The sequence below is a fragment of the Sturnira hondurensis genome, unplaced genomic scaffold (genome assembly GCF_014824575.4).
Source record: "Sturnira hondurensis isolate 20B ecotype Veracruz unplaced genomic scaffold, ASM1482457v3 Scaffold0004136, whole genome shotgun sequence".
NCBI lineage: Eukaryota > Metazoa > Chordata > Mammalia > Chiroptera > Phyllostomidae > Sturnira > Sturnira hondurensis.
The window spans coordinates 2266760-2281511 of record NW_028076767.1 but is presented as its reverse complement, the minus strand read 5'-3'; the positions used below and the strand labels follow the sequence as shown (position 1 = coordinate 2281511).

General features: G+C 39.2%; 1 protein-coding gene across 1 annotated transcript in view; it reads left to right on the top strand.

The window, feature by feature from the left end:
• Positions 1-14752, top strand: part of PARD3B (par-3 family cell polarity regulator beta) — a 976716-nt gene that overhangs the window by 514287 nt on the left and 447677 nt on the right. Inside the window, exons 6-9 of the mRNA XM_037043522.1 lie at positions 3460-3546; positions 9092-9217; positions 11385-11743; positions 14190-14329. Coding sequence (XP_036899417.1) covers positions 3460-3546; positions 9092-9217; positions 11385-11743; positions 14190-14329 — 712 coding nt within the window. The remainder of the gene's footprint in view (positions 1-3459; positions 3547-9091; positions 9218-11384; positions 11744-14189; positions 14330-14752) is intronic.

Sequence of the window (14752 nt, the reverse complement as noted above, 5' to 3'; positions counted from 1 at the left end):
TTCTTGAACCCCGTATATATACCAGATGCTGACATGCAATGTGTATTTGTTAGCTTCTCTATTTTTTTCTTCAAAACCAACAACTCTCTTAGGGATTTATCTTACTTTTCTCATTGTACAAGGAAGGAAACAGATGCTTTTGGTCTTAGTTGAAACGAGCTACTCAGATACCTGTCGCTACGTCACCGCTAGGATATACTTCCTGTTGAATTTCATAAGTGACTCAGGAGTTCCTTTGGGAACAAAGGGTCTCCCCTCCCTACTCTCAGTCCTGTCTCCTCCCCAACCTAAACGAGTTAAATAACTGTAATGTTAAAAACGCTGTCCCTCTGCCTTGTGGGAAGAAATTAGACATTAAGACATCTGCAGCTCTTGTACCGTATTCTCTCCCTAAAGTTTCATATCACTCTGACCAAATGCAACGCCTCCCATCTAGACTTTCCAGAATAGCCATTCATTCGGAAGAGGCTCATTTTTAATCATTGGTTCTGTACCATCACCCATCACCTAAACTCTTAGATAGGTAGCAGCTGGTTCCAGTGATTATGGAATCAGTTTTGTCATTGGATCTTAGAAGGTTTAGCTTCCTAATACTATTGGACTTGAGGATTTCTGACTATCTGCTTTTGTTTTAGTAGGTCATAGAAAGTTATGTGAAATTAGTTATTTTGATTGTAGTGAAATCTTCCAACTTTTAATTTTTTTTAAATTTATTTTTAGGGAAAGTGGAAGGGAGGGAGAAGGAGAGGGAGAGAAATATCAGTGTGTAGTTGCCTCTCACCTGCCCCCTTCTGGGGACCTGACCTGCAACCCAGGCATGTGCCTTGACTGGGAATTGAACCCGTGACCCTTTGGTTCGCAGGCCAACACTCAGTCCACTGAGCCACACCAGGCAGAGCTCGGCTTTTCTTTATGTAATTCAAGTATTTTCCTTTACCCTACTGTTCATTTTTTTGTTTTTCAGCAGTAGTGACCAATCCTGTTCTCTTTCTGCTGCTAGAATATGCTTTTTATTTCATTTTAAATAAAATGAAAATCCTCTTTTAAAATGCTTTTCTTTTTATCTTGAAGCAAATAACAGATAACAAGTTATAAAAAGCATGGTGAAACATGGTCTGTATAAAATTTGCACTGTTTGTCTATATTAAATAGATCTAATTCTCTGTAAGCACCTGCATATTACAATCAATGAAATTAAAAGTCTTACTTGTTTTTGTCTGGTATAACAATACTCTTATGATAGTAATTTAATGGCTGTCAAATATCCTCCAAGCCAAAAATTGTGTTGTCATGTGTAAAGATAGCATAAAAGTTTATTCTGAAATATCAAGAAAGGAAATCTTACAAAGTTGAAATCAACCTTAAAAGTGCACTTAAAAGTGCATCCCCCCAAATTTTTAGTATTTGAAACAAGATTGATTACTTTAACAGATTGTGGGATTTACTTTATTATGTGAATGTAAAAATACAGGATTGGTAATGACTAAAGAGCACATGTCAGTATGATACATAGAAGTCAAGTTCGCACAAGGGGTTTTAAGTGGGGTAGAGAAATATTTGCAAAATAGAAAAAAAGAGAATGCATAAAGCCATTCTAAAACTTCTTAAACTGAAATCTTGAAGTCTATTCTAGACTAAACACATTCCATATACCTTTATATGAGACACATGAGTCTATCAGCATGTGAGTACTTAATACATTTATTAGGAAAGATAAGAGTTATGCTCTAAGTACAAAACTATAAAAATACATCATGAGGCAGAGACAATAAAGTTTCAATGGTCAAATAGGATTTTAGTCTCTGTGGTTAGAAGTCTTTAAACACAGTACAGAAACCTTAGAATGTGAATGTTTTTGGTTTAGTCTTCCTCAGATGCCTTCGAATGCACTATATATCTGTTATTGTATAAAAATGATTGCCTTGTGGTCCATTAAAAGCTATATAACATTCTCTTCTCACCAAAGAATTTATATTCATGACTGCTAATGCATACCTTTATATAGTACTTTATATACATACATTCATATAATGTCTATATTCTCATACAGAAAGTACAGAAGAAAAATCTATTTTATCCCATGATATTATCACTCCAAGATTTGTTTTGTTTCTACCTTTTATTCCAGGCATCTGATATAACCTGCCTGACTGAACAAGTTTTAAATCCATCAGCAGTATCTGAGCACAACTCATCTGAAATTTATTATCAGATTTTAAATTCCATCATATCTCACAAGTGTTGGAAACTGACATGCTTTTCTTCTTGCAATTCTTAATGATAATACATTTGCCACGAAAACACATTAAAAATAAGCCTAATCCATTGATGAGAATGTATTTAATGTATTTATTTTAGATTGCTGATAATTTAGAGAATACTGCATGCAGAGAGAGTTCATCAGGCATTTTGCTTTCTTAATGCTGTTCTCAGCTTTCCAGCAAGGAGCCAAATTTCACTGTTTTCAATTTGGAGCAGAAAAGCATTTGTGGCAGCTGTAGCTTTTAATTTGACATCTAGTTTTCAGGTCATTTTCATGTAAATAGGAAACAATAGAGACCTGCTTACAATTTCCGTAACTGGGATATATGCTTCAACTTTATCATTTTTCCCCTGGCAATTTTCTTTTCTCTCCCTGGAATTAAAGGAGCCAATAACTGTTCACAGTTATTCTTTTTCATGTTTATAAAAACATGTTAGTTCCACTTTTTTATTACTCAAAAGCTCCCAATGTCTTGTACAGTTCAGCCATGCACACTATTCATTAATGTTTCTAGCTCATCCTTTTCTTAATCTGGAATAGGTTAGGTGGGTCAGGCTTTCTATTTCTTTCTGTAATACATTTTCTTCAAGCTTTGCAACTTCTTTTTCTACCACTAAAAAAATATAGGAGGTGAAAATTTGGAATTGTTCCACTGAATATAACTGATGCTTTATTGAAAGGCAACTTTAACTTTTGATTTATAGTACTTTGAACATGTGCATGTATACTGCCAATGTGGCTTCACAGTTCCAAAATGTAATTTTGTGCTTTTTCTAATAAATACATATTTTATTTCATTTTCCCTCTGTTTTAGGGAGGAATCATACTTTATGATTAAGCATAGATATGCTTAGTTCTATGAATTTTCTCATCTGTAGAGTAATTTTCAAGTGTGTCTCAATGGGGAGAAATTTTATTTTGTGTACATCCTTTTAAATATGTTGATTTATGTAGATTAAGTAGGAAGTTATTTTTGTAGGGAGTCATTTCCATTTGTTCCTCTTCTAGGGGGAAAAATGAGAAATCAGATAGTCTTTGAAACATTTTATTTCTCAAATCTAGTAAATCATGTGCCCCTTTGGTTTCATCTTTGCTGTTAAATTTATAGTAGTTGATATAATTTTTTAAAAATTTGATGTGTCCCATCTGTTCTTTTAGCAGAGACTCATCTTTGCTCTCACTTTTTTCTGCCCCAGTGACATGACAAGAACAGTGGAGATTTCCGGGGAAGGAGGGCCCCTGGGGATACATGTAGTGCCCTTCTTTTCTTCTCTGAGTGGAAGGTAAGACGCTATCCTTGTATCAAAAACTCATGCTAATGAAAAATTTGACTGGCGCTCATTTTCCCAAATGTTTTTCAGAAGAGGTTTATGTGTGTATCTTTGTTATTCAGATGGACATCTCAAGATAATACTTCTGTTGGCCACTTATGTGTTAGAAAGAAAATCAAATCATTTACTTCGAAGATGCAGTAGAATAGGGAAAAATAAATCTCAGTTGCAGCATTGACAATTAAGTATGAAGTACTTTCTTAAAGTATTCTTATCAGTAGTATGTCATAAACAAAATACTTGGAAAAAGTTTTAACATATTGTTAGATTTATATTGTGACTGAATTTTTCAATGTTGTAAAATACACTTCAATAAGTGGATATAGTAATTCCAAACTGATATTTTTCTGACATTCCTCTGGTACATAGTCTTTAGAATAATAAATAGTATAACATTATAACATTATAAGTAGCTATATCAGAAGCTATATAGGTTTCAATAATTGTAGCCATAGCAGTCAAATGCTATCAGGCTATTTACTTTTTTAAAAAACAAAACATGATCAATTAAAAATAATTTACCACGTCCTTTAAAATGTTTGTATTGCTAAGTTCGCACTGGCATGTGGTGATTTAGACTGTGTCAGCATTTCTTGAAACTAATGTCTACATAACTCCCGATGGAAAGGAAGGGTGTACCTGGGAGATAACTTTCCTACTAATACTGCTCTAATGACCACCTAAAACCAGTATTAGGTATTGTGTCACTTTTTGACAAGACAACTGACTGCCTTGGCACTAAATTGGTATTGACAGGGGCTATCAGAAACTTGAAGGAAAATCAGTGTATCATAGGATGTGATTTTAATGAATTTACTAAATTTGTTGCCTTAAATTAAATGCATCACTGAAAAGGCAGAACACCTTATTTTAGCTGGGAAACCAAAGACCAGAAAAATCCATTGGTTTTCTCAAGGTCACACAAAATCCAGTTCTCCTGACTTGTTCCCACTCCATCGTCCTGTCTAAAATAGAAGTTTTCCCAAAGGTTATATAGTATTAATTTACTGATTCTGAATATTTACTCAATTCAGTCTGCCATATAGTGGGAAGGGCAGATTTAGTCATGATATTTTGGTTGGCATTATTTTGAGTAGGTAGCCATCTGCTACCTGTAATTGCAAAGTCATCACCTTCTTTTTTTCTTTCTTTTTTTTTTTTTGCAAATAACATCTGATGCCAAGCTGTTGCTGGAATGAATGTTCCCTAAAAACAAATGAACTGGAAAACTAGTGGCTTTTATTGTTTCATTTCCTGTATGTGTTAATAAGCGTGTTTATAAATGTTACGGGTGACGGCACAGGACAAGCTGAGGTTGTTTCTGACGGACAGGGAGAGTATTTACCCAGTTGTCAGGAGAAAGTCTAATGGCTTTTGGCAGAAGGGCAGTGAGAGAGCTTTTGAAATACCAGAGCGGTTAAATTACCAGTCCCGTTAGCTTAATGAAGCTGGAATGGAGCACAGGATCACCCTGATTTCCAAACGTGAAGAAATGCACAACGTGACCATCACCACCCTTCATTTTCGATAGTTTGGAAAACAAGTTGACCCTTTAGACCAGAAATCACCTTCTCTCACTTCAAATGAGGAAAACACACTAGATTTATTGATTTCCTCTCTTCTCCTTCCGGGTTCTGATCTCTAGCAGAAGCCTCATGGAGTAGTTGAAAGAGTGTTGGGCTTGGGCACAGAACAGTGGGATTTGAATCTCAGTGCTCTCTTTTTTAGAACTTTGAGCGAGTCCCCTAAATTTGCCTCGTGTGTGAATACCTATTTCACGTCAAGGTTGTGAGAATTCAATGACATTAACAATGTGAAAGCTCCTTCCTTATAAAACACACATCATATGAATGTGTGAATTGCCGGGATTATTATTATTATTTTGGCTAAAACAGAAAAGCTTAGTTCAACAGCAAACTTGTAAGTTCATGGTCAACTGTTCAGCAACTTGGTGAAATACTTGTGCAAAAAAAATTTTTTTGCTATCCACTGGTATTATAGAAAGGAAATTTAATTTAAAAACATAAAAATAACATGGAAGTGGAGACATGAGCCAATAAAAGTTAAGACGTAATGAGTCCAGGCTGAAACAGCACACTTAACTCAACCCATGTGTCTAGATGCAACCACGTAGAGAGTGTGTCAAACAAGTGTCTGACTTCATAACGCCATATGGTCTCACCGCGTGAGCAGGGGTGGTGGTGAGCTAAGGTCACAGTGGTATACTTAGTCCTTAATTTCCTTCCATTTATTGGTTTGTGTCATTAGTTTAAATTAGAATTACATTTAATTATTTACTAGGACTACTGTAATTGGCTTTGCCTCCAATATATTTTTTTAATACTGCCACACCTGTTGTTGAATTAGAAACCTAATCTAAGTTAGGACACCCTGACTACATTACCGTGGCTGTTGTATTAGGTAAAGCCTCAGCGGATTCATTAAATATCACAGCACAGGGTGCTAAATGCCATCTGTATGGAGGGCCATTGGCTTGCGCAGTAAAAACAAAATGAATACACAAAAAAACTGAGTTCCGGCAGGTAAAAAGCAACTTAATTTTAGTTAAAAACCAATCAACGTGGTTTTGTTTTGTGATTAAAACCATGGAATCTAATTGTTTTTCAGGAAATAAGAACAAACACCTCAATTTCAGAGTAAGAACAGCTAAATATTATATGACAGAGAAGAAAGGGGTGGGTAAAGAGTGACACCGAGTGAGAAGAGCAGATGTTCAGATAAATATGCTAAGCGGGTACAGTGGCCCCAGCCAGGTGATGCTGTGTGAAGAATGTCGGGCAGCCAGGGAGGGGTGGGTTGGGGCCTAAACGATTACCCAAAGGCCAAGAAGCAATTGTTACCTGTCTTATCCTGCAGGGCAGTGGAATTCAGCCCCCTTTATTTCTACAAATTAATGCAAATTAACTGATTTATCTTAGCCTGTAACTCCTCACAGCATTAATCTTTGAATCCTGAGAGTCTTGGTCCCAAATGAGACAGCTACTGCAGCCCACCAGTCTGGGGCAAAGTGGGTAAGGAGTCTTTTCGGAGCCTTCTCACTCTGTCTGGGGGAAGTCAGACCAGTGGGAATCCATTCCTTCCACAGAAGAGTGAAGGCAGGAGTGGTGTGCCAGGGATCAACTAATAAATTCAGTCAGTTTTACATTTTACCAGAATTACCTCTGACACATAGCTTTTTGGAGTTGGGCTTATTCTGTCAATAAATTTTTCATGGAAAGTTAGGGTATTTAGATCAGGGGGTTCGCATAGCATACTCCAGCTGTAATATGCCAGCTAAACTGCAACCCAGTGGCCTGAAAGAATTAATTCATCTCCCAAAATGTGAAATTAAATCCTAGGGAGTAACATTACATGACTGATGATGTACTGAATTAAATTAAAGGAAGACTTGAATGCCTGTTAAAAAAATATCGCTTACAGAAACTAGTTTATAACCACATGTGAGTCCCCTGATGGATCATGTTATTGAGTCCACCATAACAAAAATGCAAAACGTGAACTATTACAGAGTTGTTTAATTTAGAAAAGAAACACTACTTTGTTCTATTTTTTTTTTTGCTTTTTTATTTTTGCATGTCAAATAGTTCAACTTTTAATATTATGTTAGGAGATTAAGGTAGGATTAGTATCTTAAGAAAACTAACTTGAGTCTCAGATCCTTTATCAAATACCAGCTCTGGCCTCTTTGCTGTTCCACACAGAATAAGGTTAATTCACTCACCTACTAGAACTAGGCAATGACGCGGGACACCTCACCACGCTCTGGGCCTGTGACCCTGAGCCTTCCCTGCGATGGGCGTACGACTCTTTGCCGTTCTCTCTCTCGCACTCACACACTGTACTCATGTAACATTTTGGAAGTGGAGCTCCAAATATCACCGCGCGTGCCTCTCCCATCTGGAGATGACTTGAGCTCATTAAGCAAACTGAGGCCCCGGAGGCAGAAGCTCCACTTTGTGGCCGTTCCAAGTAGGAAGATTGTTTTTCTCCTTCACTTTTATTAGCGATGACCCCTTTTCTGTGGCTGACCCTTCTTCACGCATTAAACGTGCTCATGTGTTATTTAGATGTAGTGCAAGGGGGCCATGTCGAAGCACACGAGGCCCCTCTAGGAAGGAGAATGAGGAGGGAAAACGAGGGAACATGCCACGAGGAGATGGCAGTTTCTCCGCACCCAGCAAATCACTCCTGGAGAAGATGTCTTTCTCACCCTGAGTCACAGCTGGGACCCAACCCACCACTCAGGGAAGGGGAATCCCTCACATGAGAAAAAGCTACAATATACGCAAGTTTAATACACTTTAGTGTTCTATTTAGGTATTACTGACATGTAACATATTTACACACACACAGACATATATACAGGTAAATTTTAATTCCTTGTTTTTATTGCTGAAGTTTTCTTTCTCCTTTCCTTTTTTTCCAATTCCCTCCCCTCCTGACTTTAAGCCACAACCATAAAGCACCAGGATTCTCCAGGTATCCTCTGTGGATCTGGCTCCTTCCTGGTTGAAATCTCAGACACCTTCCTAAAGTCCTGCCTAATCACGTCACTGCCGTGCTCGGAAGCAGTGGCCGGTGGGCATACCACTCCAGCATTATCAGATTAAGTCCACCAGCCAGTGTTCAAGGCCCCTCTGTGGGCACTGGCCTCTCCACTTGTTAGCTCCACGCACTGCTGCTCACAGAAGCCCCACTTACACCAGCACACAGGGTCCGTCCCGCCTCCTTGTGGATTCTCTCTCCCCCTCCTATCCAAGCCCCACTCATTCTCCCGATCCAGTTTATGTCCCACTTTCTTCCCATATCCTTCTGTGAAGAGTCTTACGGACACACCCAGAGTGTGAATTCCTACTTTCCTCTAAGCCTGTACTGACCAATTGCACTGGTCCCACAACCTTGTCTCACACCTTCCATCCTGGACACACGGAGGACACTCACACATACTGGGTTCTGGAGCACTGACAAAGGGGACCGCACTTCCTTCTAAAGCGAGGCATCAGATCTGTACTTAAATGTTTACTTCTAAAATGCAAATTGTCGGAACAGGTAGTAAGACTGCCAAAGAATTACAGTGAATGATCCCCTCCTGTTAACTAGCCTCGCACTGCTCCTTGGACACCAACTCCATTTCCAGGCTCAGCCCTTCTCCTCACCAAGTCTGTGTCCTCAAGGGCCCCGAGCTGTGTGAGCCTTTCCTACATTTACTGTAAACATTAGAAATGGGATCGAAGATCAATGTACTTGGGGTAGATGTTTATGTTTATTTTTCTTGAAGGAATTTTTTCTTTGGCTGAGTTGAGGTTTTTTGGTCTTTCTTTTAACTAAGCATTTTTTAAAAAAAGAGTTGCGTGAACATAAAGTATACTTTCTTTCATAGACAGAAACCAATAGTTATTTTTGAATTGTTGCAAGTGGCAGCCTATTTAGCATATTATTATTCAGTAGTTCCGTTTCCACCCAAATTTCACATTAGGATTCTAGGACTCTTCATCCGCGGCATCGAGGAAAACAGCAGGTCTTCGCGGGAAGGGCTGTTCCATGAAAATGAATGCATTGTGAAAATCAACAGTGTGGACCTCGCAGACAAAACCTTTGTTCAGTGAGTTATTTTCCCATTGTTTTATTTACTTATTGTTCCCTAGAATGTTTATAATCATGACTGAGCTCATTATAATCAAAATTCTAGGTAGAATTTCTGTGAGTTCCCTTTGATTGACCCCAGAACACCCACCTGTGTTTCAATGGCATCTTATGTTTTAGCAAAGGGGGCCTGCATGTATCCCCGGTAAACCGCCTCTGGGAATGTTAAACCGCAGGCCGCAGCAAGCCCCCCTGCCTGGCTGTCTTTCTGAGGCATCGATAGACAGGTTTGTTTTCCTTGGGGTATGGGTCAGTTAGACTGGTATTTAATGGCTCTTTTCACAGTCTGTTAGTTCAGCTTATTAATTAACTAACTTGGTGTCAGCAGTCTTCCTCCAACTAAACACCTGTGAGAGATGTCTGTGAAGGCTCACTGGATAATAAAAACAAAGAGAAAAAATTAAAATATCCTCCCTGAAGAAATCATTTCTCTGTGTGTGAAAATGTTATGGGAATAGGTTTGTGGACCTATGAATTAGGTCTGCATATATTTTTAAAATATATGTCGTCGGCATTGCAGGGGGATTCTAGAGCAAGAAAACAAATGTGAATACTTCCTAGTAATGATCACCGACCTCTTGTTTCTGACCCGAACAACTCGTAATGCATCTTCCTGGTAGCCATTAGTTGTCAATATAGTGTGGGGGGAGGGGTCAGTGGTTGAGGTTGAGGGCCAGCGGGCACTGGCTGCTTAAGCGGGGAAGGAAATGAAGGCTTAATAGTCTATTTCTGCAACTAATGAGTAATAGATAAAATTATAGTCATTATTAATAATGGTATTGTTTTTATGTACCACTGTGCTTTTCACAAGTACTTGATCGGTGTGTAAGGCAGACACTAGATCCCCGTTTTAGAGAAGTGGAAATCGGGGCCATAAAAGTGCAGGGTGGAGTCAGCAGAGAGCAGAAACTGACTCCTGGAGAAGGAACTGACCAGGGGAGATGAAGTCTTCTCCCGCCTCCACTCACCATGTGGGCAATAAGGCGCTTCAGTAAGGTACTGGGGGCTCGGATGGCAGTTTGGAATTATGATTATTATTTGGGGTGGCTGCCAGTAACAGAGACCTGAAATAAAAGTAGCTCAAACCAGATTAAAATGTCTTTAAGGACGAAGGGTTTGCAGGTGGCAGTCCAGCGTTACTGTGACAGCCCCACCATCAGTGGTGTGCCAGACATCTTCCATCTTTCCGCTTTTCCATTCCTCCCAGGGGGCTGCCTTGTTTCAGGTGTGTCGTGGTCACAGAATGGCTGCTGGGATTCCCACCATCACTTCTGAGTTTCAAGAAACAGGAAAGAGAAACTGAAGAACAAAAAAGTTTCTGCCTCCCAGATAATCCAACTTTTCTCTGCCCTTTCATGAGCATCTCATTGGCAAGAAAGGCTGGGGAAGAGAGTTATTTCACCTCAGCATGAGGCATAAGGAAGAAGGAGAGAAAAAGTAGTAGGAAATTTAAGGAAAGACACAAAGTGCTAAGACAAAAAAAATTAAAGAATACAGGTAGTCTATAATAGAGTAACTGGAATAACCGGGAGAGCACATACAGGTTTAACATCTCGCTGTGACATTCGGCAGAGCCAACACACCTGCCAAATGCCTCCACGTGGAAATGTGTCAAAACTGAACTTTGAAAGCACAACTCATGTTAGAGAAGACCTGTACTTTGTAATGAAGTTCTAAAAGGAAATTAATTGATAATCTGAACAATATGAAAGATGATTTTTTTCCAGGTAAAATTAAAGCTTCCGGTTAAGTGTACTTCAGTAATCCCTTCTGGATAAATTCAGAAATACTTAAAAGCTGTGGTTTGTTGGACAAATGACTTCATCTCTCTAAGCCTCCATTTTTTTTTCATTTTGCAAAATGAGAGCTAATTTTACTAATGTAACAGGGTTGTTAAGAAGATTGAGAGACTGACGTGTGTGTAGCCTAGTGCAGGGCATCTCGTGGGCAGGCAGGAGTGGTTATGGTTTCTCAGTGGGCAAAGCCCAGAGGGCAGCAGTCGTGGGAGTCTCTCCTGTGTGCATGTTGCTGTGCTGCTCCCGCCGCCGTGATGCTGGGCGCTTTAGGCAGAGGCATGCCACGGTGCCGTGTCCTTACACGTTTTCTTGCTCTCGTTCTCCTTCAAGGGCTCAGGATGTCTTCCGCCAGGCAATGAAAGCGCCCTGTGTGCTGCTCCACGTGCTTCCCCCTCAAAACCGTGAACAGTATGAAAAGTCAGTCATCGGACCTCTGCACATTTTTGGTAATAATGATGGTGTTTTGAGAACAAAGCCACCACCTTCAGTGCATGGAAAATCGGGAATAAAGACAGTAAACCTCCCAGGAGTAAGCAGTCCCGAAGAAGATGCGTCCCCTACCCTGCACCAAAGCAAGAGCCCCCGAGTACCAAGAATAGGTAGAAATGCATCCTCTCCTTCACTCTCCCCGCTCATGGGGTTTGGCAGCAAGAAAAATGCAAAGAAAATTAAGATTGACCTTAAGAAAGGTAATTATTAAATTATGCTTAATAGCATTCTATTATTGTAACATATTGGTTAAGAGAAATGCATTAAGGCTGGTTTTGTTAATTCTCCCCTCATTTAATCGTATCAAAGAATAGATTTAAGTGTATACTTCAGAAACAAATTCCATGAAATCGTACTACTTTCTTATTAATCTCTTCTTATAGAGAGTGTAAATCATTTGAAACAAGAAAATAATGAAGGTGAGTTGGGGGATGGAAAGAATCATTGCAAACTTGATAGAAACAGCAATCCTGTGTCACAATTTAATACTAAACAGACACTCAAATTCAGGTGTCCCTGTTTTCAGCAAGATTAGTGGTTTTTGAAATATCCATGGCCAAGTTAAAAGACCATACTGTTTCTGCTTGTCAAAGATAGTTTGGGACCAGCAAAAAAATTCACTCTTTAGAAAGCAAATACGTCATAATTAGTAATTTCACTAATTCAACACTGCAAACAATTTTTTTAAACATAATTAATTTCAAAGGCATGTATAACACTTTCTTCCTCTTTTTCAATCTTTCTCTCCATTTAAATGCAGATCAGTGGGAGCACATCATGTGCGCACATGCATATTTATGCAGCATTATCACGCACATGCAAGCATCCGTGCAGTTCTGTGTCTTTATTTTGTCATTCCCCTCCCCCACGGCCACCTTCTGTGATCCTATGTGATTTTTCAAGACTCAATTCAGATGAAACTGAGATATTGTAGATTCCTGACTCTTGTCGTCATTAATAGCTAATTTAATGATCATAAAGTAGATTTAGAGTACTTATTAACATATATTAAAAGCAAATAACATGCACCTTTACTAGAGATTATTCTGAAATTTCCTCTGGTAAAAATTTCATCCCCCATAAGAATTCTACACTGGGAAGAAAATGCATTGATGAGAGGCATAAATATTCCAGTGTTCTTAGCAGTTAGGCTTTTCACATAAATGCATAATTTGTGTTTTTCATAAAGATGATCCAACTATGTGTTGATATAGGGTTGAGTGCTTTGAGGATAGGTGACTCAAAAGCAGAATGTGACCTTAAAAGTCCATCAGAAAGCTTTGAATGCAAAAATAAAGAATATGACTGGAGCAGGGGGAAAATGGAAACACCTGTGCTTGAACAACTACAAAAAAAGTTAAAAAAATAAAGAATATGACATCATAGCTTCACTTTGGGAAGATTAATATGACAGCAAAAAGACACAGCAAAGAAGAAACCAAACAGCAAAAGATCAGTAAAGGCTGCATTGCACGTGTCTATATATGTGTGTGTGTGTATACACACACATACACATATATGCCATATATGTGTATGTGTGTGCCTTAGGAGCTGCCTGGATATAGGAGGGAAGAGAGAGAGGAATTACTGTTATTGCTGAGGGCTTCAGCCAGAGTAGCTCACATGATGGGGATGCCGTCGCTAAAGATCAGAATTTTATTAGATGAGTATATATGAAAGGGTGAAGGTCTGGATCAGAAAAGGGGTTCATGGCGAAGTTTGAAACACTGGTGAAAGACTTGCCCAGTGGTGACTAGGAAGCCGACACCAGAGAGATTAGGGTCAAACAACAACATTTAGGTGTCATTTATAGGGACATGGTGGTTTGATCCAGAAGCTGGGTAAAAACAGAGAGTCCAGAGGAAAAATTCTTCCACAGCAGATCCTTTTGGGACATCTGTGTTACTGTGGGAGATCACTGGGTTACAGAGATAATGACAGATATGACGTGATCATAGAGATAGGGAAATAATTAGAAAAGAAATATATGGACATCGAGTGGGGAGTTAATTTTAAGAGAATGGTGAAAAGTGTCAAAACTAGAAAAGGGGAAAAAGTCAAGAATAGGATGCATTACTGGGTATGCTCACAGTTGGGTCACAGGTGATGGAAGACCCAAGACACAGTAAGACTGAAGTAAGGATTCTTTAGGGCAGAGAAATCTGAGCATACCCTGACAGAGACAGCTTGGAGGTGCAAGAGAGCAGGACAGGAGCAACCAGAGTGAGCGAAGGGACAGTGGGGTGCAGCATGCAAGGAAGAGGCACAAGTGGGGGGGGGCACAGGTTTGCCAGCTGATTGAGAGCCCAGCAAAACTCAGTCAGATGGTCTCTTTCTTCCGACGGTTTACTGAGAAATCAGTCCCCCAAGTGTACGGATAACATGGCGTTTCTTCTAGGACCTTAGTAACCAGAAGTGTTATGCATCTACATTCGGCCTCAATTCACTTTGATAGTATCACAGCCTGTCAGGAACCATAATCTGTATTTGGAATCAGAACAACTGAAGCATATTTAAAATATTTACTGGAATGTAAATATTTCACTGTTCTACATTAGTCTAAATTTGGTAGCTTTTGCTGTAGGATTGAATATAATATTCCTCCTGCTTAAGGTGACTGTGCGTCTTCCTGGTCTTATACACTAGGCCCCGAAGGACTTGGGTTCACCGTGGTGACCAGAGACTCTTCCATTCATGGTCCCGGTCCCATTTTTGTAAAAAACATCTTGCCCAAGGGAGCAGCAATAAAAGACGGCCGCCTGCAATCAGGGGACAGAATTCTGGAGGTAAGCAACTGGAATTAATATCGTCAAAAAATATTGCTTGGTTTTGAAATAAATGAGCATGTCAACATGCATATTAATATTTATATTTTGAATATACTATATTGAAAATTATCACTTAAAGACCAGAGAAGGACTTTAATTGTAAAACTGGCCAGTAAGCAGCCTAACTTTGTAAGCCCCCAATAAGGTCAGTGATATAAGGACAAACAGGACTGAAAACTTTTCCCTGTCTTCTTTTTCCTACTTTCACCTCTTAGGATCCTGGGGGAATTTGGATCAAATCTAAGAGTTCCTTTAATTAGGGGTAAGAATTTCAAAGTTACACCCAAGCCCTGGTAACAATTTCTTTAAACTTCTCAAGAATAGGGCAGCCTGTCTCCGGTTGATCTACACCTATAGAGAAGTGTTTGGATTACCCAATGC